The following is a 23,811-nucleotide window of genomic DNA, read 5'->3' as shown; positions in this document are numbered from 1 at the left end:
TGTATACATTTTTACTGAAAGAAAATTTAAAAGGTAATATGTATGGAAGAAAGTCTGAAATAGAAACATAAAACAAATTAATTTACAATGCATTCCATTGTCTACTAACTGATGGCAACATGATAATATACTCTATCTACATTAATTTAGTTTTTCCATGCAATCGTTGCGATTTAACAGAACTTTGCATGGATACATTGAACTTAATCAGGCTTATTTCAAAAGTCGCACATGTGCCAGCTTATGAAACTCTATTTCAAGTTTGAAAACACAGAGGGTAGTGAACTCTTTAGATATTTCATATTTTGTAACAAGCTGGATAACATCCCATTACTTCCATGCCAAATTAGTACTGAAAATGAGATTAATGAAACATATCTATATTTGACTAGCACTGATTAACAAAGATTCAAATTCATGATTTCTCAAATCACCTCTGCATAACCTGATGAACTAACTGACTAAGCTTTAGTTTATTCAACAAAATAAACATGAAATTATGCTTCAAGTCTAGGAATTTTGTGTTCTTAAATATTTTGCTTAACTACAGCATAATAAAATCTAAATTTTAAATATTTATTTTTAATGAGGGTTGAATGCAATACTGCTGTAACTCCTATTAAATAAGGAAGGACTTATGACATTATTGCCTTAAACCCTCCAATTATTCTGAGCTTCAAGCAGGTACATCACACACTCAGAAAGCCTGTTTTTTAAGATACTCAATAAGAAAATAAATTATGGCAACCCGCTAAATGAACATGCAAGAAAGTACTATTTTACCATTCAAATAAACACAACAAACAAACAAACATACAGAACTACAAACAGGCCTGGGATTCTGTTTAAAATGACAAGGCTGAGAAAATACAGCCTGACATGTCATTTTTCAATACAGCTTTAAGAAAATTCTGGCAATCAAAAGCCTGAAATCTGGATGAGTCCTGGAAAGTCCCAGGCCTGACAAAGCTGTAGATAATGCAATTATAGCAATGTGTTCAACTATTCAATGACCAGTATAAGTTTATCACCAGATCACCCTTGACCATCCTAAATTTTTTTGACCATAAGAAGCAGTTTGCTAATAAATTTCATAAAAATTCACTTTTTTTATATTCTAAAATGTAGGGCCATAATTCACTTTTAGACACAATGGACAACTAAAAGACAAAGCATTAAAATTTAATTTGTGAAAATTTTACTAAACATAGTACATTTTTTTGCAGATTGTATGATATTCTTTGTAGCTTTATTTTGCTAACATTTTTAAAACTATAAACTGCTATTGTGCGTTTTTTTTCGACCTAGCAGGGCGGAATTAATCTCTGACATTCAAATAATGGTAAGATTCTCATAAAACGAGCAAATAGGTAGAGCAATACAATTGTTTTATTCTGTAACCAACAACTAAAATTCAATGCTACAGTGGTTACACTGCAAGGTAGATGGCCAGTGAATAAGAATCAGGTTGCCGAATATACTACATATCCTGCACAATAATGCAGTGGTCCGTTGGGAAACCCTGTCCTGCCAAGTTGATTAAAATGCACAATATGTATAATGCAAAGCATTATCTCTGAAGGTAATAAGCCAATAACAACCTGGTACATAATGAAGACTGAAAGTCTGACATTATAATGTGATAAAGTCAGTGTTTTAATGTTACTATGACTGTGTGGACTTAAGTTTCAAATGTAACAGCAGTGCATTGAAAATGGCTTACGTCGCAAAACAGGCACATATTTGGAGAAACTCTGCATTATCATATCACACTTAATGATATAATTTCTTTGCATCTTAAACTCCAAACACTGATTTTATTGAACAATGTTTAACAAAAAAACATCATGGCCTTTGAGTGGTCTGTTGCCTGATTGATCATGGTTCACGAGTTCAGATGTGCAGGAATTGAACCAGTGGGTGCTTGTCATAGTCTGAGTGGTTAAATACCTAAGCACCTCAACAGTGAACTGTGGTAAATAAGGCGACAAACTACAATAAAGCCTTGACTGTTTTCATTCTTACGTGTTCATAGAAATCTTCTGATAAAAATTATGCTGGACTTTATTTACCTAAGTAGTAAAACCCTGATGTCATGCGGCAATTTGACATCATAATTGACATCATAATGCTCTCTTACCGGTCCGCACGTGGTAGAATATACAGAGCTTGAACTTTTTCTTTGTTTAACTGGCAACCAAATCTAACCATGTCAGAATATTTCTTAATTAAACAATGCAAACATGGCTGCAGTCCTTCATATTGTGAAATTGAAGTGATGTAAGCATTACCGAATCTACTGAACTTAAAATTTTCATACAAATACTTTTGATGATATACTGTCCAAACTGACCAAAAGGGGTTTTCAAATAAACACAGAAAAAAACCTGATCATTAAATAATTGAAAGAACAAACTGTACTGTACTTACTAGATAGGTTAAACAATCTGATGTTAGACAGTCTGAGTCTAACTGACTCTGTAGTTTTAAAAAATAGAAAAAATCCAAGTTTTAATATCTTTTCTTGTAAGGCTATATTAAAGGAAGAATGAATATTTCATCTTTGTTTACTTTTGCTTCAACAATGTATTCATTCTGTGACACTTTGGTTTCAATAAACAGTCCTGTTGCCAAAGAAACCAATGAACAAGAGTGCCAGAATGTCACAATATATGCCCGTCATAGCAAATTTCTTAACACTAGCACCTGTATCTGCATATGGAATTTTTTGGGCCAATTATAAACAAGAGCTCCTAGAACACAAAATGCCCCCCTTGATGCATTCAGTAATTGCACAAGGAACAGAATTATTTGGTCACTGTATAGAAAAGTTCTACTTTGACCTCTCAAAATCAATAGTGGTCATGATCAACCTCACTATTAAGTTTCGTGATCCTAGGTCCAAGCCTTCTCAAGTTATTGTCCAGAAACAGTTTAACTGTTCCAGGTCAATGTGACCTTGACCTTTGGCCTACTGACCTCAAAATCAATAGGGGTCATCTGCTGATCAAGATCAACCTCCCTATCAAGTTTTATGATACTAGGCCCAAGCGTTCTCAAATTACCATCCGGAAACCATTTAAGTGTTCCAGGTCAATGTGACCATGTCCTTTGCCCTACTGATCTCAAAATCATTAGGGTCATCTGCTGGTCATGATCAACCTCCCCATCACTTTTCATGATTCTAGGCCCAAGCATTCTTGAGTTATCAACTGGAAACTGTTTAACAGTTCCTGGTCACTGTAATCTTGACCTTTGACCTACTGACTTAAAAATCAATAGTGGTCATCTGCTGGTCATGACCAACCTCCCTATTAACTTTCATGATCCTAGGCTTAAGCATTCTTGAGTTATCATCCGGAAACTGTTTCACTGTTCCAGGTCACTGTGACCTTGACCTTTGACCTATTTAAATCAAAAGGGGTCATCTGCTGGTCATGACCAACCTACCTATCAACTTTCATGATTCTAGGCCCAAGTGTTCTTGAGTTTTCATCTGGAAACGGATTGGTCTAAATACCGACAGACATCTGCAAAACAATATATCCCTCCTTCTTCGAAGGGGGGCATAAAAAAGTTATAATATAAATTATTCATAGTAACTACAAGGGAAGTTAATCCTAAACAAGGCAGTCTGAAAGAAAGCTATATCCCCCAATGCTGTTATGGATAGTGAAAGGGTTGATGGTACTGGGTGGAAGCACTGACGTTGTTAAGTATATTTTATAGTCCATGAATGACGACATCAATAAATTTGAAAAGCCTTCAAGGAGTTTAGGAGATACAGAGCGGACACAAAATGGGAGGCTCAAACCTTTGACCTCGAGTTGTGATCTTGATCTTGAGCCGACATGACTGACTCATGAGTTCTGCACATTATCTTGATGAGGTGATCATTTGACCAAAGTTTCATGAAAATCCCTCAAGGGGTTTAGGCGATACAGAGCGAACACAAAATGGAAGGTCAAACCTTTGAGAGTTGTGACCTTGACCTTGAGCTGACATGGCTGACTCATGAGTTCTGCACATAGTCTTGATATGAGGTGATCATTTGACCGTGGTTTCATGAAAATCCTTCAAGGGATTTAGAAGATACACACTGGGCACAAAATGTTATGGACAGACGGAAGGACGGATGGAGACCATCCGTGGCGGGGGATAAAAAAAAAAAAATTCTTTATAAAACAAGTCCACATAAAACTCCTTACCAGGTAGAGATAGGTCAAAATACACCTAAAGATTGGATGTAACATGCATGTTCTCAATTTTTCCCTATGACCAGTACATACATGCCATATTTAGGGAGATTTGCCTTAACAGGGCTTTTTTTAAGGGAGATTTGGGTAAAAATAACAAAGACTTTAATTTGCTCATTTTTTACGCGCTAAATAGCCTTGTCATGAAAAAATCATCAAGTTTCCTATATTGAATCAATGAGTGGAGCCAATTAACTGTTGTGAATGCACGATTATTACTTATAGCACTTTACTTAATCCAAGGAAATTCAGAATTCCATGAAAGATTGAACTAGGTTTTTGCTATATGTGTTGATGCTTCTGCATATGGAGAGAGTGGTCTTTTTGCAGGGTTTTTTTTTCGGCCGTTTCTATAGCCGTTATTCGGCTATATTCCCAATACCAAAAAGTATGTATTTTTCACAAAATGAGTGCAAAAATTCCCAATCTACATTCTGAAAAAATTTTCATCAAAATTGCACAAACATTGACCAAATTATAAACAATTATGTAATGGAAGTATGTTAAAGAGGTTGTATAATGTGAAACAAGTGTATGAGAAAGTGCTGAAACACATCCTTACTATATCCTATGGGACTAAGTATTTCCCAATTTGGAACATTTACGCGTCAAAAATCCCAATATTGAGGGTATAGGCTATGTTCCCAAAACAGAAAGAAAAAACCCTGTTTTGACATGTTTAAGCATACAAGACTCAAAAGACTGCGGAGATATCGTGTCAAAACAGTCTTTTAAGGGCAGTCATTTCTTTTCAGAAATGAAGTTGTTAAAACAACAAGAGGGTCAAGATGACCCTGGATCGCTCACCTGAGTAATATGAGCTACATGTTTCAAATGTCAAACTGATGATAAAATATTAAGAAAGTCAGTAGGTCACATTCATGGTCAATGAAATTCAGTTTTACGATTTGTGTGCAAAACTGTGTAACTATGTCATCAAAATTTCAAGGCTGTATCTTAAAAAACAAGAAAGTAGTTCAGTAGGTCAAGGTCACAGTCAAGTGACATCATATTACTTGGGGTCATCAGGTAATTATAATTAAAGAGTCTTGGAAATAGGATCAGATGATTTTTTAAGTATTTTTCCTATATAACTCACGTAATAACTAAGTAACCCCAGGGCCGGGCCTCTTTTAACCCCAGGGGCATAATTTGAACACTTTGGTAGAGGACTACTAGACAATGCATCATACCAAATATCAAAAGCCTAGGTCGTATGGTTTCAGACAAGAAGATTTTTAAAGCTTTTTCCTATACGAGGGCTGTTCAAAAATAACGTAGACTTTTGCTGTCAAATGTTGCTTATTGTGTAAATGATAATGTGAAATATATCGTTGTAATTCGGAATCTCTCTGTAATTTGGTCATTAATTTTTTGTAACATTTTTGCTGATAGGCGAAGCGCGTCGAACGTTTTTATTACCATAGCTACACATAACCGGCACAGTCGCTTTTTGATCTGTCGCAATTTGAATTCGATCGCTAATGTTCACACCAATAGTTCACTTGTTTCCCTAAATATATGCCCAAGTGCAGCAACATGTCAGAGGTACCTGACGTGGGAGACGGAAGAAAACAACGTTTGAACTAAGTGAATATTACTGTTTATAATGCATGTTATGTCGTCATCGACTTATATGGATGATAAGACAGTTGCTTAGTTACGGCGAACAGCAACTGGAAATCATAATTCAATGAAGCAGACGCCACAACAATGTTCAGTCATCCGTGTCTTTATCTTCAAGTGGTACAAACGATTCTCAAATGTCCAGAATTGCTCAAAAACAACGGAGATGGAGGGAGAAAACAATAAAAACTGCGAATGGACGTTAACGCCAATGTATGACGCCGTAGATAAAGACCAAGTACTTACGTTGAGTACCCTGTCTGAGATGTGTGTCGTAAGTGTTCATACATTTTTAGTATTCTAACCAAACAACTTGTTTTGACTTAAGTATCGCTCATGAAAATTTATAAAATGAATCTATAAATATGAATTAATGTAATCTTAATGAAAGCATCACAATGAAGGCACGACGTCGTTAACGTCATTGAAATATGATTGCCGTGCGCCGGGTCCGTGTAAGTGACTGTTTTCAAGGAAGCGCAACTCATGAATGCATGATCATAATCACGTGAAATCTGCAGTGCAGTTAGTAACTAGAATGTGTCTGTAGGACACAGGGTGTGCCCCCCCCCCCCACCGCCCACTGGTACATTTGTCACAAATAAGGTGAAATAATTCAAATGTTTGCAGTCTTAATGGGGTATAGCCTAAAAAAAAAATTATGAAAAGGATTCATTATTCTTCACCATATACTTTTTGAGCTATGAGCATCACAAACAAAAAATCCACTATTTTGACTATTTCATGGGCCATAACTCTGTAATAAATGCTAAAATTCTCAAGAAGAATGCCAAGTGTGCAAGGTCACATTATGATAAAGACTCAAGCAAGGTTTCATGAATTTACATTAAATATTTTCTGAGTGAGGCACATAATTAGGTGAAAATGTGCATTTTTTGACTATTTCAGGGGCCATAACTCTAAAAATAGGGGGCGGACTCAGATGAAAAATAGTAGGTGCGCAAGTTCATATCATGATAAAGACTGATGCAAGGTTTCATCAATTTATATCAAATACTTTCTGAGCTAGGGGTGTCACAAGGTGAAAATGTGCATTTTTGACTATTTCAGAGGCCATAACTCTAGAAATAGGGCGCGGACCCAAATTAGAAATAGGAGATGCGCAAGTTCATATCATGATTAAGACTCATGCAAGGTTTCATGAATCTATATCAAATACTTTTTGAGCTAAGCATGTCACAAGGTGAAAATGTGCATTTTTGACTATTTCAGGGGCCATAACTCTAAAAATAGGGGGCGGAGCCAGATGAAAAATAGGAGATGCGTAAGTTCATATCATGATAAAGACTCATGCGAGGTTTCATCAATTTATATCAAATACTTTTTGAGCTAGGCATGTCACAAGGTAAAAAATGTGCATTTTAGACTATTTCAGGGGCCATAACTCAAACAAGAGCTGTCACTAATGGTGACAAATGCCCCCGCAGCACCTTGACCTTTGACCTTTGACCTGGTGACCCCAAAGTCAGTAGGGGTGGTGTACTCATTAAGTACTATCAGCATGTGAAGTTTGCAGGTCCTTGGTGAAGTGCACGTGGTTCACAAGTAAAGTGCCTTTATGCAAAAAGTTAACGTTGACCCCTGTGACTTTGACCTTTGACCCCAAAGTCAGTAGGGTTGGTGTACTCATAAAGTACTATCAGCATGTAAAGTTTGAAGGTACTGGGTGAAGTGGTTCGCGAGTAAAGTGCCTTCATGCAAAAAGTTAACATTGGCCCCTGTGACCTTGACCTTTGACCTGGTGACCCCAAAGTCAGTAGGAGTGGTGTACTCAATAAGTACTATCAGCATTTGAAGTTTGAAGGTCCTGGGTGCAGTGGTTCGCGAGTACAGTGCCTTCATGCAAAAAGTTAACGTTGGCCCCTGTGACCTTGACCTTTGACCTGGTGACCCAAATGTCAGTAGGGGTGGTGTACTCCAAAAGTACTATCAGCATGTGAAGTTTGAAGGTCCTGGGTGCAGTGGTTCGCGAGTAAAGTGCCTTCATGCAAAAAGTTAACGTTGGCCCCTGTGACCTTGACCTTTGACCTGGTGACCCCAAAGTCAGTAGGGGTGGTGTACTCAATAAGTACTATCAGCACGTGAAGTTTGAAGGTCCTGGGTGCAGTGGTTTGCGAGTAAAGTGCCTTCATGCAAAAAATTAACGTTGTGACGAACGAACGAACTAACTAACAAACGAACTAACGGACGGACAGTTGAAAACTAATATATAAATAGAAGGTGCGCCAGTTCATATCATGATAAAGACTCATGCAACGTTTCATCAATCTATATCAAATACTTTTTGAGCTAAGCGCGTCACGAACTTCGGGCAGACGCACGCACAGACGGACAAGCGGACAAGAGCAAATCTATATGCCCCCACCACTCATGGGGGGGGGGGGGGGCACAAAAAGACTGCAAATCATGATGGTATATTTTTTGTTTGTTTCATTAAAGTATATAAAAGCTAGAGACAAGAAACGCGGCAATGCCACGAAACCAGGTTTTCAACACTTTTCATAAGAATAAACAAGAGTGCCAGAATGTCACAATATACGCCCGTCACAGCAAATTTCTTCACTCTAGCACCTGTATTTGCAGATGTAATTTTAATTTTGTGGTTGTTTAGTAATCACTGTAATTCTTTTGTTTTTCTAAGTCCACAAAAAAACTCCTTACCAGGTAGAGATACCTTAAAATTCACCTAAAATTAGAAAGTAACAACTATGTTGTACCACAGAAAAGTGGTCTTGGTTTTTCCCTACGGTCAATTATAAAAAAAGTTACAATATAAGTTATTTATAGTAACAACTAAGGGAAGTTAATCTAAAAAAAAAAAAAAAAAAAAAAAAAAATACAAAAAAAATAATTTTAAGTCCACACAGAAATCCTTACCAGGTAGAGATTGGTCAAAATACACCTCAAAATTGGATGTAACATGCATGTTGTACTACAGAAAAGTGGTCTCGATTTTTCCCTATGTCTAGTAATGAAAAAGTTACAATATAAGCTATTTATAGTAACCTGGTTAAAAAAGTCTACATTATTTTTGAAGAGCCCTTGTATAAGTCTATATAAAACATGGGACCCCCAGGGCAGGACCTCTTTTCACCCAAGAGGTACAATTTGAACAATTTTCGTTGAGGACCATAAGGCAATGCTACAAACCAAATATCAAAGGTCTAAGTGTTGTGGTTTCAGACAAGAAGAGTTTTAAACTTTTTTTCCTATATAAGTCTATGTAAAACTTGGGACCCCCGGGACAGGGCCATATTTGATCCTAGGGGGATTATTTGAACAATCTTGGTTGAGGACCACTAGATGATGCTACATACCAAATATCAAAGCCCTAGGCCATGTGGTTTTGTACAAGAAGATTTTCAAAGTTTTCCCTATATAAGTCTATATAAACCATGTGACTCCCGGGGCGGGGCCATATTTGACCCTAGGGGGGATTATTTGAATAATCTTGGTAGAGGACCACTAGATGATGCTACATACCAAATATCAAAGCCCTAGGCCATGTGGTTTTGTACAAGAAGATTTTCAAAATTTTCCCTTTACAAGTATATATAAACCATGTGACCCCCGGGGCGGGGCCATATTTGACCCTGGGAGGATTATTTGAACAATCTTAGTAGAGGACCACTAGATGATGCTACATACCAAATATCAAAGCCCTTGGTGCATGGTTTTGTACAAGAAGATTTTCAAAGTTTTCCCTATATAAGTCTATATAAACCATGAGACCCCCGGGGCGGGGCCATATTTGACCCTGGGGGGATTATTTGAACAATCTTAGTAGAGGACCACTAGATGATGCTACATACCAAATATCAAAGCCCTAGGCCATGTGGTTTTGTACAAGAAGATTTTCAAAGTTTTCCCTATACAAGTATATATAAACCATATGACCCCCGGGGCGGGGCCATATTTGACCCTAGGGGGATAATTTGAACAATTTTGGTAGAGGACCACTAGATGATGCTACACACCAGACATCAAAGCCCTTGGCCCTGTGGTTTTGGGCAAGAAGATTTTTGAAGTTTTTCCTTTCGGTTGCCACGGCAACCAGAGTTCTGCATGGAATTCAATTCTTTGAACAATTTTGAAAGGGGGCCATCCAAGGATCATTCCTGTGAAGTTTGGTGTAATTCTGTCCAGTGGTTTTCAAGAAGAAGATTTTTTTAGAAATTGTTGACGGACGACTGACGACGCACGATTGACGACGCACGACGGACATCAAGCGGTCACAATAGCTTACCTTGTCACTACGTGACAGGTGAGCTAAAAATCTAATTGGAAGCAACATCAACTAAACTGTCTGAGTCAAATACGGTAAGTCTTGTAATTTAAATTAATGTCAAGCCAGAGTTCTGTGACTTGGTTAGGTAGGTACATTTGACTTGAGTGAAGTCTCAATCCAATAATATACTATATAGTCGTTACTGAGATATACAACAGATTAATCAAGCGCCATCTAGAATGTCTGATGGGAAGCCCAGTGTCACAGTTTCAATTAAATTTATATCGCTGTTTTTTAGCATGATGGTTAGTAATAAGAAAAACTCTGATATGAAAATGGTCAAATTCAACCAAGAGTTCTCAAACAAAATTATTTCTGTAGATTTGATTAGCGGGGAGCCTTGCCTGAAATTTTAATCCAATACAAGCAATGATTACTGAGATATGCCTTTAAGGTAAGTGCCAACGGTAACTAAAAACTTATTTAACAAACAGCCATTATTTGTGATTGCAGCTCTATATATACATAGTTAGTTTAAATATTTAGCCAAATTATATCTTATGAGGATTTTCTAGATATAAATTAATGTGTAATAATAAAATATTTCACTAAAAGGCATAGTATATCTTTAAACGGATGTCTGAATAGGCTCTGAGGATTCATCCTAACTATTAACCCTTATCATGCTGGATACAATTGATTCTGCCTTTACGACCAGTGTAGATCATGATCAGCCTGCACATCAGTGCAGTCTGATCAAGACCTGCACTGTTTGCCATTCAGTCAGTATCTATTTGGTAAGCACCCCTTTTAACAGTGAATAGTACTGTCCATATTGAAAGATGGACAAGTTCATTATAGAAAGTTAGCAGGGTAAGGGTTAACTGAACATTTTACTGCAGTTGCTAGGAGGCAAATGTGAAAATGGAATGAATAATCACTTTTCTGCGGGAACTCTTGTCTAGCATCAATAATAAAACGGAAATATAATTCTAGAAACTAGGCGAGCTTTGAATCATACACAGCTTTTTTCCTACCAATCTATGTGCATAATCCTACCTACAGGTACATCCTACATATGTGTACTTACTTACACTCAATCAATAACACAACATACTACCGATGTTGTATAATATGCGAGCTCCCTTGCTTAGGACCAGCGTAACCAGCGCGCAGGGAGCGCCCTATATTGAGTGAAAAGTTAGTGGTTAGTCTTTTATACCATTCTTTCTAATATTAGAAATGTATACATTAATACATAATAAGAAATACACGATAGATTCTGCAATACTTTTTTAAGTTTGTGTGCATATCATGAAGTTATAAATTACATGAGAGTTAAAACACAACAGATGAAGTGCAGAGACTTGAAAGGATGAAGCATGCTAAATATTTAGTGTGTGAAATCTTACTGAAATTCTAAAAAATAAAATTACAGCTATTACCATTCTATCTAACACGGAAAATATTCTAAAGTTACTTTTTCAAACCTCAAATAATCCTAAGGTAACTGTCACAGCACATAATTATACATCAATCAACTGTCAAAAGCCTAAATCCAACAAGAGCACAGCCATATGGAGCAATATACGCCCAAGCAATGTGTCTATCAAGTTTGAGAGGGAAAATGGTTTCAGTAATCACACTTTCTGTGACCTTGAACTTTCACCCACTGACCATAAAATCAATACGGGTCATTTACTACTGATGAGCAATGTGCCTCCCAAGGTTCAAAGTCAAAATACTGTTAAGTTATTGAGAGCAAATGAAATTGGCAATAGACGTAGACAGACGTACAGACAACTTACATCATCACATAAATACTTCCTTTCGAGCAAATAAAATTGAAACATGAGCACTGCAATGCATAGCAATATATGCCTGAAGGTTAGACCTTTGGCCCCCAAGTGTGACCTTTACCTTGAAGTGAGCCATCCGAAACATGCACTCTGCATGTTGTCTCAATGTGGTGAACATTTATGCCAAGTGTCTTTAAAATCCTTCAAGCAGTTCAAGAGTTACAGAGCGGACACGAAACAAAGTCATATGACCTTTTGACCCCTAAGTGTGACCTTGACCTTGAAGCTAGCTATCCAAAACACATGCTCTGCACGTCGTCTCAATGTGGTGAACATTTGCGTCAAGTTTCTTGGAAATCCTTCAAGGTGTTCAAGAGTTACAGAGTGGACACGAAATTGCTAATGGACAGGCGGACACCAGCGTCATAACATTATATGTCCTTTTAGGCGTATAACAAAGTCCATGAAAATTTGTAGCATTTAATATCACCAATAATTATACATTAAACTCAAACAGGATTAATCCCACACAAATTAATCCCAAACGGAATTATTGTTTTTTCATTCAAATACCTTTCGAAAATTCCAAAGAATGTCTTACACTATATAAAGGAAAAGAAAATATTAATGAAAGTTAATACACAAAGTCAAAATCATTAAATTTAAGTTACATTTCACCGACCCAAATTGTAAATACATTTTCACAGAAATTACCCTTCCTGACATAGATCTTACACAATATATATCCCTTTAATTACTCAGCGAGAAAATGTACTCTTTCTGGAAAGCGAAGACATAATAATGACTTTTAATTTAAAAACGTTTAAAAATAAAAAGATGGTAAGTGAAAAAATATTCATGCAGAAAGTAAACAGTGATACATATATTTTAAGTGAATTATGCAGCAGACGACCAAAGTGGTGATAGACAGTGACTAAGGTGGAAATAAATGTTTAAAAAATTCAGTATTATGACATTATTTGAGCCACACCATGAGAAAACCAACAAAATGCTTTTGCGTGCAGCATGGATCCAGACCAGCCTGCGCATCCGCGCAGTCTGGTCAGGATCCATGCTGTTCGCTAAAGGTTTCTCTAATTCCAATAGGCTTTAAAAGCAAACAGCATGGATCCTGACCAGACTGCGCGGATGCGCACGCTGGTCTGGATCCATGCTGGTTGCAAATGCACTATGTTGGTTTTCTCATGGTGTGGCTCATTTCTCTTTTTTATAAATATAAAGAAAACAGATTCTGCTTAAAGCTTTCCAGAGGCAATACTGCCAACTTCTCATTTATGAACTGGACTTCTGTGTTGTTTTAAATGTAAAAAGTGAAAGTAAGAGACAGGACTATTGTCATTTTATTATGTCTGAACAATTTCAGTTGATTAGGAGTTTAAAAGCAAAGAAATGATGAAAAACAGACCATACAATGATTGTATTCCAAGGCAAACTGCTAAACTATGTTAACAAGATTGTCTAGTAGTCCCTAGGTTGACTACAAAACTATGTTAACAGGACTGACTGTAAATTTAAGACAAGATTATGATCTTACACAATTTCAACTGTTCTTCCCTATGTGGAAAAAAACAAAATTGTATGCTTAGATGTGTTTTCAAGACTTTTGTTTTTCAATTTTTTAGGACCTGTAAGTGTCAAGATTTTTCCAATGTCTTGCACGCTTTCTAATTATACATTCAAATAATTTATTTAACTAAAGAACCTTTAGATGTGTTAAAAAACAAATGAATAAATCGAAACCTTAAGGTATCCGATCCACAAATAAGCAAGTTCAATATAACAGTGTTATATAAATATATCAAATATTGATGCCTGGTAACCTCATATAATTTTGGTATCATTTGAAAGTATATCATCTACTGAAAAAGAAAATATAAATTACATGATAAAAATATGTTACAGAATTTATTTTTTTTTACTTTATAGTCTTCAATGATACTTCAACAGAAATCCAGTTGTTACAGTGTAAGATTTGTCATTTTGCGGTCATAAAACAGGACTGTAATTATTTTTGCATATTATTTATGGTCATCTTATTTATTAATTCTTGTTCAGCAGACACAACTCTTTCAAATGATACCAAAAAATCATGGGGTCACCAGGCATCGAAATTTACCTATTTGTGGATCGGATACCTTAATGGAAAAGGAACTTTCAGCTACAAATAAGTTGCCATTTACTTCATGCATGATCATGAGACAGCACACTCAACTATTTTGATGTTTTACAGTGAAATATGACATATCAGAGTAATACCTAAGACAGAGTGAAAGTGCATCAAAACCTTTAACCAAAAAAAAAAACTAAGAAAAAAAAGGGGAGCATAATCTACAAAATATTCATGCCAGAGTTATGGATCTTGTATGAGTGATAAATAGGAACAAATATTTCAAGTTTGAAGTAAATCTGTCAAGTAGTGTAAGCGTATCAAAGCTATAAACAAGCTGTCGACTTGACACAGGACTTTTATCCGTGAACTAAAACTCCCTAGAATATCATGTAAGGCTATTTAATTTTATTCCATATTGAGATGAAACATTTGTTCAAAACATTTTATGGCTGATATAAAGGAATAAAGGCAATCCTATTTTAATAACAGAATTACACAAAATCTACTCATTAAAACACACTTTAATCCTCTAAATTTCATGTCAGCATGCAAACTGAACCAAAGTGTAAAGCATCAAACTAGATTTGTGCATAATTTCATCAAATAAAACAAGAATATTAGGGAGTATTAATCTAGAAATGCCATGCTGACTCTATATAACAGCAATAATTTAAGTTTAAATCAACGTGTTACTGCCCAGACATACCTACCATAAAATGTCATCACATGCAACATGGAGGTAATATAGCAACTTTTATATGCACAATCACTACATGCAAAATAATTACGTTAACAACCTATGTAATAAAGCAACAAAAATAAAATAGATGAAAGGGTTGTTTGGCAGCTAATGGGTTGGAGTGGCTAGGTCGTACAATTCCATTCCATTCCAAATTACATGTCAAAATGCGCTGGTAACCCCAAAAAGCAGAACTGACTGACTTGATAGTTTGTACGAACCATGGTTCCTGCCTTTATAATGGATCAGACCAATCAAGTTTTAATTCTGATAGTTCAGGATTAAACTCTATCTTACTGACCCTTTTGTTCTAACAAAAACCAATATGTGGAGTGGGGTACTTAATTAGAATTTTCTTACTGGAGATTATATTATGTCATTTCGCAGTCAAGCTTTTATAATCGGGACAATAATTAGTGTTTTATTTCGTTTATTTAATGGATACCAAACTTTCGCCATTTAAAGAAAATCTCGGGGACGCCATTTAAAGAAAATCTCGGGGAATCAGGTTATAAAAACTGAGAAAATAAATAAACCATGCGCACACTAGTGAAAACAAAAAGTGATAGGAATATTTTAAATCATAACATGCAAGGCACATAATTCCTACAGAAAAAAAGCGGAGCCATTTGGAAAGATATGAATACATGCGCTTCTAACAATTATTGTTTTATTCATATTACCAAGATAGGGGTATTTTTGCAAATTAGCTGAAAAAGACGTGTACGAATGAAAAAAAGATGCGTGCTCTCTGCTACAACTTGTGACATCTAAAAATTCTGGATTAAAGCTAAACCACACTTTCTACGTTACAATATAACCTCAAGAACAAATAGTAACAAATTTCTCTTGTCCTTATGCGGCAGCAGTATACAATTATTTCATGGGTATTTTGGGAAGAGTTAAAACTATTGTCCGACTGCCAGAGGCTGATGCACTGATGCCTTTGTTGCATTAAATTCAATAATAATTTTTATTGTATTAAATTCAATAATTATTTTTATTGTATTAAATTCCATAATAATTTTTGTTGCATTAGCTGTAAAATATGAGTAAGTACTGCATGAAACATTATAATGAACTGGTTACATTCAGTTTGCAAACAGTATGGCATGTTTTAACAGAAATCGTATTCCATTTATTTAAGTGTGATAGTTCATGGCAATTTCAAATCAATTTATGCAAACATTAATATTTAATTTCCTTATCACATACAATAAGTTAACCCTCACCATGCTGTACAAAACTGATTTTGCCTTTGCGACCTGTGTAGATCATGATCAGCCTGCACATCTGTGCAGTCTGATCAAGATCTGCACTGTTCGCCACTCAGTATCTTTTAGTAAGCACCCCTTTTAACAGTTAATGGTACCGTCCAAATTGAAATAAGGACAAGTTCATCATACAAATTTAGCAAGGTAAGGGTCAACCCAAAGATTACATTTGTAAAATCTGTTTATTAAATTCAAGACTAGCCTTCACATCATATATACTCAAGAAGCATTCTGAAATAATATCATACAAAGAATTTAACAGATCTGTTAGTTCTAGAGTATCTATGTTACTGGAAAGCAGACTAGATGTAAATAAATGCGCACCTGTCGTCCATTGTTTGAGTTCTGTATAGCGGCGTAACAAATCTTTCTGCAGCATTTTAACCTGTTACCCAAATATGGTCAAAGAAAACAGTGAAACACAATGATATTCAATGAGGAAAAATATAAAAGCTGATTTGCTATTTTTTAATTAATTAATAATTCATTATATATGTTTCTTCCTGTATTATATTTTCGATTTTGCTCAGCTTAAGCTATGGAAAACAAAAATTTACAGGTTATTAGATTTGTATCGAGAAATATGCATGAGTTATGCAGCGGCATTGTGGCGCGACTTTAGGAGCAGAAATGTTGCACGACTTCAGGACTTCTCTCGATGCAAATCTAGTAATCTTTTTATAACATAGGCATCTATACTTACAACTGTTTTAGAAATGATATAAATTTGTTCTTGAATCTATCGTCGTTAAAGAACTTTTAAGCGCGACAACATACATGAAACTGACATCACAAATGACGTCTCACACCCAATATGAAATATGAACATCAATATGGAAAAATATTAACATTTCAGGTTCCATTGAAACTTAACAGAGTTTATAAATGAGTATGTAATTATGCCTAGTACAGCAAATTTCATAGGGAGATTTTCTTCCAATGCTGAAAATCAAATTTTACTTTAAGAAGGCACTAGTAAAAAATACAGTTCAGTTCTCGTAACAAGACAAATTGTCAGCAAATCAGTTTTCATAGTTGATGGAAATGATGAATGATTTTAAAGCTAAAACAACCCTGGTCCATAAAAACATAAGCAATACAATTATTCCCCTTGAAATCATTAGATATAATTTCTGTATAAAAATTGTTCTTGATTTTGTTTTTTTGTATAAATTATAAATTAAAATCAAATCATGTTTTTAAAAGAACAGTTTTTTCTAATGGTTATATCCATGATTTCACGGGAATGTAACACACTTCATATGATTAGGGATTCAGGTTCTTGCAACAGTTTCTTATGATATTACAACATGCTTTAATATACATGTCTATACATTATACTGTTATGGCTGGTTATCACACAGGGAGATGCAATGGTAGGTTACTGTAAGGTAAGGACTCTTGGATATATATATATTTATATGAAATGATATATCTATGTAAATAAACTGGTATATATCTGGAACATTTATAAACTTTCAGGATTGTATTTACACACATCAGACAACAACAACTTATGCACAATTATGTAAATATAAAAGGTGCATTGTAGAAAAAAAAACACAACACATAAACAACACAAGAAATAAAAGAAGAAACCTCTAGCCAGCATAAATAACTGCCTTTTTTTTTTCAATCTATTCTCATTTAAAAAAATTAACCCTTGGAAGTTGCCAAGTCTACAAATAAATATATTATTTTGAAATCTAAACAAAAAGAAATTTTCTACCCTAACATAAAGCATTCAAGAAAACTAAATGGGAACAATTTATTCAGAGGACATGTCAGTCTACTTGGTTAAAGACATTATTCATTGGTTAGAAGTTTCGTTCATTTTCCTTGAGGCTCTGCAGAGCAAGTGATTCCTAGGTCCTGCAGGTTTTGGTAAGGCATGGTAGAGTCAATAGGCACGAAGTTCAGGATAAATAAACTGCCATTCATTAGGCCTGAACTGCCCTCAATGCAGTCCAAGAGGTGTTCATTTCTCTCTATTGTGCCTAATATGTCTAAAACTCTCCACCGTGAGGCTCAGGACATGACAAACTGCCATCCATGAGGCCCATGAAGGGTAAAGTACCATACATACCACTTCTAACTCCCTTCGTGCAGCCTCCATCTCTTCCTGTGGTGATCCCTTTGGCTGTTTTCTTCTCTCATGCATTTGTGTTGTGTGAGCTTTGATTCTTTTCTCTAACTGTAATATCCTTTGTGCTCTGTTATATACAAAGATTTCATTAGTTACTCAGATTAATTAGAAATACAAAGGTTTCCAGCTTCCTGTTTAACATAGGTAGTTTTCGCTTTTCTGCCATTTTCATCACAGAAGTCGAAGTTATAATGTTCTTAATTTACCAGTGGTTTCAGACTGAACAGAGATACTTGTTTGACAGAGTGTGACTAAATTAAATGTCTGTCGAATACCAGTACCTACTGCAAACTTGCTTTGTTTTACAGACATAAAGTGACAATGTTTAAATTTAATTTATTTTTCACAGTATGTTCTGTTAATACTCATTTCTTCAATTTAAATAGGTCTTACTTTTCTTCTTCAATCCTTTGCCGTGATGCTGGTGAAACCTGTCGCCGAATCTTCTCATGAGCCATTTTCACCTCGTGCTGTAATGCAAATATTTGTAATGAACACTATTTTAAGGTGTCACTGCTTCTGCTAATCAAACAGTTTCTCAGCTCATATCTTCTTACTAATGAATTTTGCTATAAGCTTCTATAAATTAGACTATAATCAATTTTAGCTTGTAATTTATTCCTTATATCACCCTAAAGGTAACAAGAGGACCATGATGGTCCTGAATCGCTCACCTATCTCCACATGATCCAGTGTTCAACTGAGTATGACATCGTTATTTCTATTATTTGACATAGTGACCTAGTTTTTGAGCATATGTGACCTAGATAACATCAAGATAAAAAATTCTGACAAATTTTCATGAAGATCCATTGAAAAATATGGCCTCTAGAGAGGTCACAAGGTTTTTCTATTATTTGACCTAATGACCTAGTTTTTGAAGGCACGTGACCCACTTTTAAACTTGACCTAGATATCATCAAGGTGAACATTCTCACCAATTTTCATGAAGATCTCGTGAAAAATATGGCCTCTAGAGAGGTCACAAGGTTTTTCTATATTTCGACCTACTGACCTAGTTTTTGACCACACATGACCCAGTTACGAACCTGACCTAGATATCATCAAGCTGAACATTCTCACCAATTTTCATGAAGATCCATTGAGAAATATGGCCTCTAGAGAGGTCACAAGGTTTTTTCTATTTTTAGACCTAATGACCTAGTTTTTGAACCCACGTGACCCAGTTTCAAATCTGACTTAGATATCATCAAGATGAACATTCTGACCAATATTCATAAAGATCTCATGAAAAATATGGCCTCTAGAGAGGTCACAAGGTTTTTCTATTTTTAGATCTACTGACCTGGTTTTTAACCCCACGTGACCCAGTTTCGAACTTGACCTAGATATCTTCAAGGTAAACATTCTGACCAATTTTCATGAAGATCCATTGAAAAATATCGCCTCTAGAGAGGTCACAAGGTTTTCCTATTTTTAGACCTACTGACTTAGTTTTTGACCGCACATGACCCAGTTTCGAACTTGATCTAGATATCATCAAGGTGAACATTCTGACCAATTTTCATGAAGATCCATTCAGAAATATGGCCACTAGAGAGGTCACAAGGTTTTTCTATTTTTAGATCTACTGACCTAGTTTTTGACCCCACATGACCCAGTTTCGAACATGACCTAGATATCATCAAGATGAACATTCTGACCAACTTTCATGAAGATGCATGCATTGAGAAATATGGCCTCTAGAGAGGTCACAAGGTTTTTCTATTTTTAGACCTAATGACCTAGTTTTTGACCCTACGTGACCCAGTTTCGAACTTGACCTAGATATCATCAAGATGAACATTCTGACCAATATTCATGAAGATCTCTTGAAAATATGGCCTCTAGAGAGGTCACAAGGTTTTTCTATTTTTAGACCTACTGACCTAGTTTTTGACCCCACGTGACCCAGTTTCAAACTTGACCTAGATATCATCAAGGTGAACATTCTGACCAATTTTCATGAAGATCTTGTGAAATATTTGGCCTCTAGAGAGGTCACAAGGTTTTTCTATTTTTAGACCTACTGACCTAGTTTTTGATGGCACGTGACCCAGTTTCGAACTTGACCTAGATATCATCAAGATGAACATTCTGACCAACTTTCATAAAGATCCCATGAAAAATGTGACCTCTAGAGAGGTCACAAGCAAAAGTTTACGGACGGACACCGCGCGATCACAAAAGCTCACCTTGTCACTTTGTGACAGGTGAGCTAAAAATTAACCTTTTAAGTACTGTGTGGTATTGGAATAATTTGAACATGTATTATAAAATGAATTCAGGTTTTCTGCTTCAGATGCCATTTACAAAAACTTTATATTCGGAACAAGAAACGTGGAAATTCCACAAAAACCAGGTTTTCAATTACATCACGCCAACAGGTTCTTTAAAAAAATGGTCATATTCTATTATACATGTATTTTTTATTATAACTATGACCATATATTTCTATTTTTATTTACCCAATGGCATTACAAGAGCTGTCTGTAAAACAGCGCCCTCCACTATTCGGGGATTTGACAGTAAAATGAATATATGTTTGAATAAGAGACCTCTACTTTAAAAGGAAGATACACCAAGGGGCATAATTCCATCAATTTCAAATACACAATTTGAGTTATTAGGATTGTTACAACACATGCAGATGATAATGATAAAGATATATTTTGAGTTCCAAGTCATTATCTTATAAACAACAAAATTTATGTCCAGAAAACGAAGTTTGTAAAAAATTCAAGTATAAAAGGGGCATAATTCAGTCAAAAATACAAATCAGAGTTATGGGGATTGTTACAACACATGCAGATGATGATGATAAAGATACATTTTAAGTTTCAAGTCTTTGTCTTATATTGCATTAAAGTAGTATCCAGAAAGCAAAGATTGCAAAAAAGTTTAAGTACAAAAGGGGCATAATTCTGTCAAAAACACAATCAGAGTTATAGGGTATGTAGCCACACATGCAGATGATTATAAACAACTACTTTTAATTTCAAGTCATTATCTTTTAAAGTACCAAAGATATGTCTATAAACGAAGCTTTAGAAAAAATTTAACATGAAAATAATTCAAAGTATAACTCCTTGGTGACCTTGACCTTGGGTATAATGGGCCCAGCCCCTACAAATACGTTGTTTGTATGCTGGACAATGTTTATGTGAACTTACAGTATGATATAAGCAAAAGTAACAAAGATACGACAGAAAATCAAAGGCTGCCGAAAAACTTTAACCTTAAAAATAACCTAAGTATAACACCTTGTTGACCTTGACCTTGGGTATAATGGGCTCAGCCCCAACACATACTTTGTTTGTATACTGGACAATGTTTATGTGAAATTACAGTAAGATATAAGCAATAGTAACAAAGATATGACAGAAAAACAAAGGTTGCCGAAAAACTTTAACCTTAAAAATAACCTATACATAAGCTTGGTGACCTTGACCTTGGGTATAATGGGCCTGGTCCCTATAATACTTTGTTTGTATGCTGGACAATGTTGATGTAAAGTTACAGTAAGATATAAGCAAAAGTAACAAAGATACGACAGAAAAACAAAGGTTGCCGAAAAACTTTAACCTTAAAAATAACCTAAGTATAACAGCTTGGTGACCTTGACCTCCGGTATAATGGGCTCAGCCCATACACATATATTGTTTGTATACTGGGCAATGTTTATGTGAAGTTACGGTAAGATATAAGCAACAGTAACAAAGATATGACAGAAAAACAAAGGTTGCAAAAAAACTTTAACCAAGAAGGGTCACGCCGATGCCGGGGCGAGTAGCATAGCTCCCCTATTCTCCGAATAGTGAAGCTAACAAGAGCTGTCACAGGAGACAGCGCGCTAGACTATTTCGATGCTGGATAGTGAAACTGGGCACATCTGAGGAAACTAGAGCTGTCACTGGAGTGTTTAATGACTCCAATTGTGGATGAAGATATTGCACAATAGCCTGAGTCTATGTCAAAAATATCAACTTAAAGTAATAAGAGAGGTAAAGATAAAATGTATCAAAACACTATATAAGTATATCCTAAGCAAAAAGGGGCATAATTCATTAAATATTGGTGCCATAGTTATGCAGCTTGTGTAATATTATAGCGTGGGTGATGATGTTGAACAACTATTTTAAGTTTGAATCAAATCCATTCAGTAATAACAGAAACAGAGTGAAAGTGCATCAAAACTTTAACCTAAAATTCTAAGTAAAAAGGGGGAATAATTAATGAAAAATTGGTGCCAGAGTTATGCACCTTGCATCATATGGTGTGGGTGATGATGTTGAACAACTATTTTAAGTTTAAATCAAATCCATTCAGTAATAACAGAGACAGAGTGAAAGTGCATCAAAACTTTAACCTGAAATTCTAAGTAAAAAGAGGAAATAATTCATGAAAAATTGGTCCCAGAGTTATGCACCTTGTGTCATATGATAAGGGTAATGATGTTGAACAATTGTTTAAGTTTGAATCAGATCCATTCAGCAATAACAGAGATAGAGTGAAAGTGCATAAAACTTAAACCTGAAATTCTAAGTAAAAAGGGGAATAATTCATGAAAAATTGTGCCAGAGTTATGCATCTTGAGTCATATGATGTAGGTGATGATGCTAAACAACTATTTTAAGTCTGAATCAAATCCATTCAGTAATAACAGAGGTAGAGTGAAAGTGCACCAAAACTTTAACCTGATATTCTAAGTAAAAAGGGGGAATAATTCATGAAAAAATTGTGCCAGAGTTATGCACCTTGTGTCATACAATATGGGTGATGATGCTGAACAATTATTTTAAGTTTGAATCAAATCCATTTAGTAATAACAGAGATAGAGTGAAAGTGCATCAAAACTTTAACCTGAAAATCTAAGTGAAAAGAAGGGATAATTCATGAAATATTGGTGCCAGAGTTATGGCCCTTATGTCAGATGATGTGGATGATGATGAGGAATAAGTATTTCAAGTTTGAATCAAATCCATCAAGTAATTACAGAGATAAGTTGAAAAAAGAGAAAGTGCACCAAAACTTTAACCAAGGTGGGAACGCGGAAAGACGCCGATGCCGACGCCGACGCCGGGGTGAGTAGGATAGCTCTCCTTATACTTCGTATAGTCGAGCTAAAAATGACCTTTTTGTCACCAAAAAAAAATCTCAAGATTTGAACCAACACCCTTCCATTCCACAGCACAAAAATATGACCCCATTTTTCTATTTTTAGCTACAATGACCTTGACCCTGATCAAAGTACATTCATATTCAAATACATTCCCAACCTTCTGTGTTTGATAAAAGCTATCTACACACCAAGTTTACTGAAATAAGAGTACCAAAATGGAAGCCATTTTTCTATTTTTAGTAACAGTCACCCCAAATATCATTCAAACCTAATTTTTTGGATAAGCTTGCTGTACACAAAGTTTGGTGGCAGTAAGTAAGTCCAAGCTAAAACTAGAGCTGCTTTTGAGAAAAGCGAATGTCTCCCACAACTGCCTAATCATCTAAATAGCAGGTCAGTCTTTATATACTGTTTACTCACTACAATTCAAGGGCCAGAACACCAAAATGCCTGGACCGATTTGGCTCAT

At 35.5% G+C, this 23,811-nt stretch overlaps 1 protein-coding gene across 12 annotated transcripts in view; it reads right to left on the bottom strand.

Annotated features, from left to right (window-relative positions):
- LOC123546743 (leucine-rich repeat-containing protein 27-like) overlaps positions 1–23,811 on the bottom strand; it is a 52,689-nt gene that overhangs the window by 2,001 nt on the left and 26,877 nt on the right. For 4 of the 12 annotated variants that reach the window (XM_045333260.2, XM_045333265.2, XM_045333271.2 and 1 more), the window contains 3 exons: positions 18,614–18,690; positions 18,161–18,287; positions 2,431–2,478 (listed from right to left, as the gene is read on the bottom strand). In XM_045333260.2, coding sequence (XP_045189195.2) covers positions 2,431–2,478; positions 18,161–18,287; positions 18,614–18,690 — 252 coding nt within the window. Of the gene's footprint in view, positions 1–2,430; positions 2,479–11,225; positions 11,316–12,503; positions 12,533–13,485; positions 13,506–13,808; positions 15,511–16,398; positions 16,460–18,160; positions 18,288–18,613; positions 18,691–23,811 lie in introns of those variants that run through there. The other 8 variants (XM_045333264.2, XM_045333262.2, XM_045333266.2 and 5 more) reach the window with 8 other exon arrangements.

Source organism: Mercenaria mercenaria, chromosome 9, assembly GCF_021730395.1.
Source record: "Mercenaria mercenaria strain notata chromosome 9, MADL_Memer_1, whole genome shotgun sequence".
Classification (NCBI taxonomy): Eukaryota; Metazoa; Mollusca; class Bivalvia; order Venerida; family Veneridae; genus Mercenaria; species Mercenaria mercenaria.
Note: the sequence above shows the minus strand (reverse complement) of the source record. Positions and strands in the feature narration are given on the sequence as shown.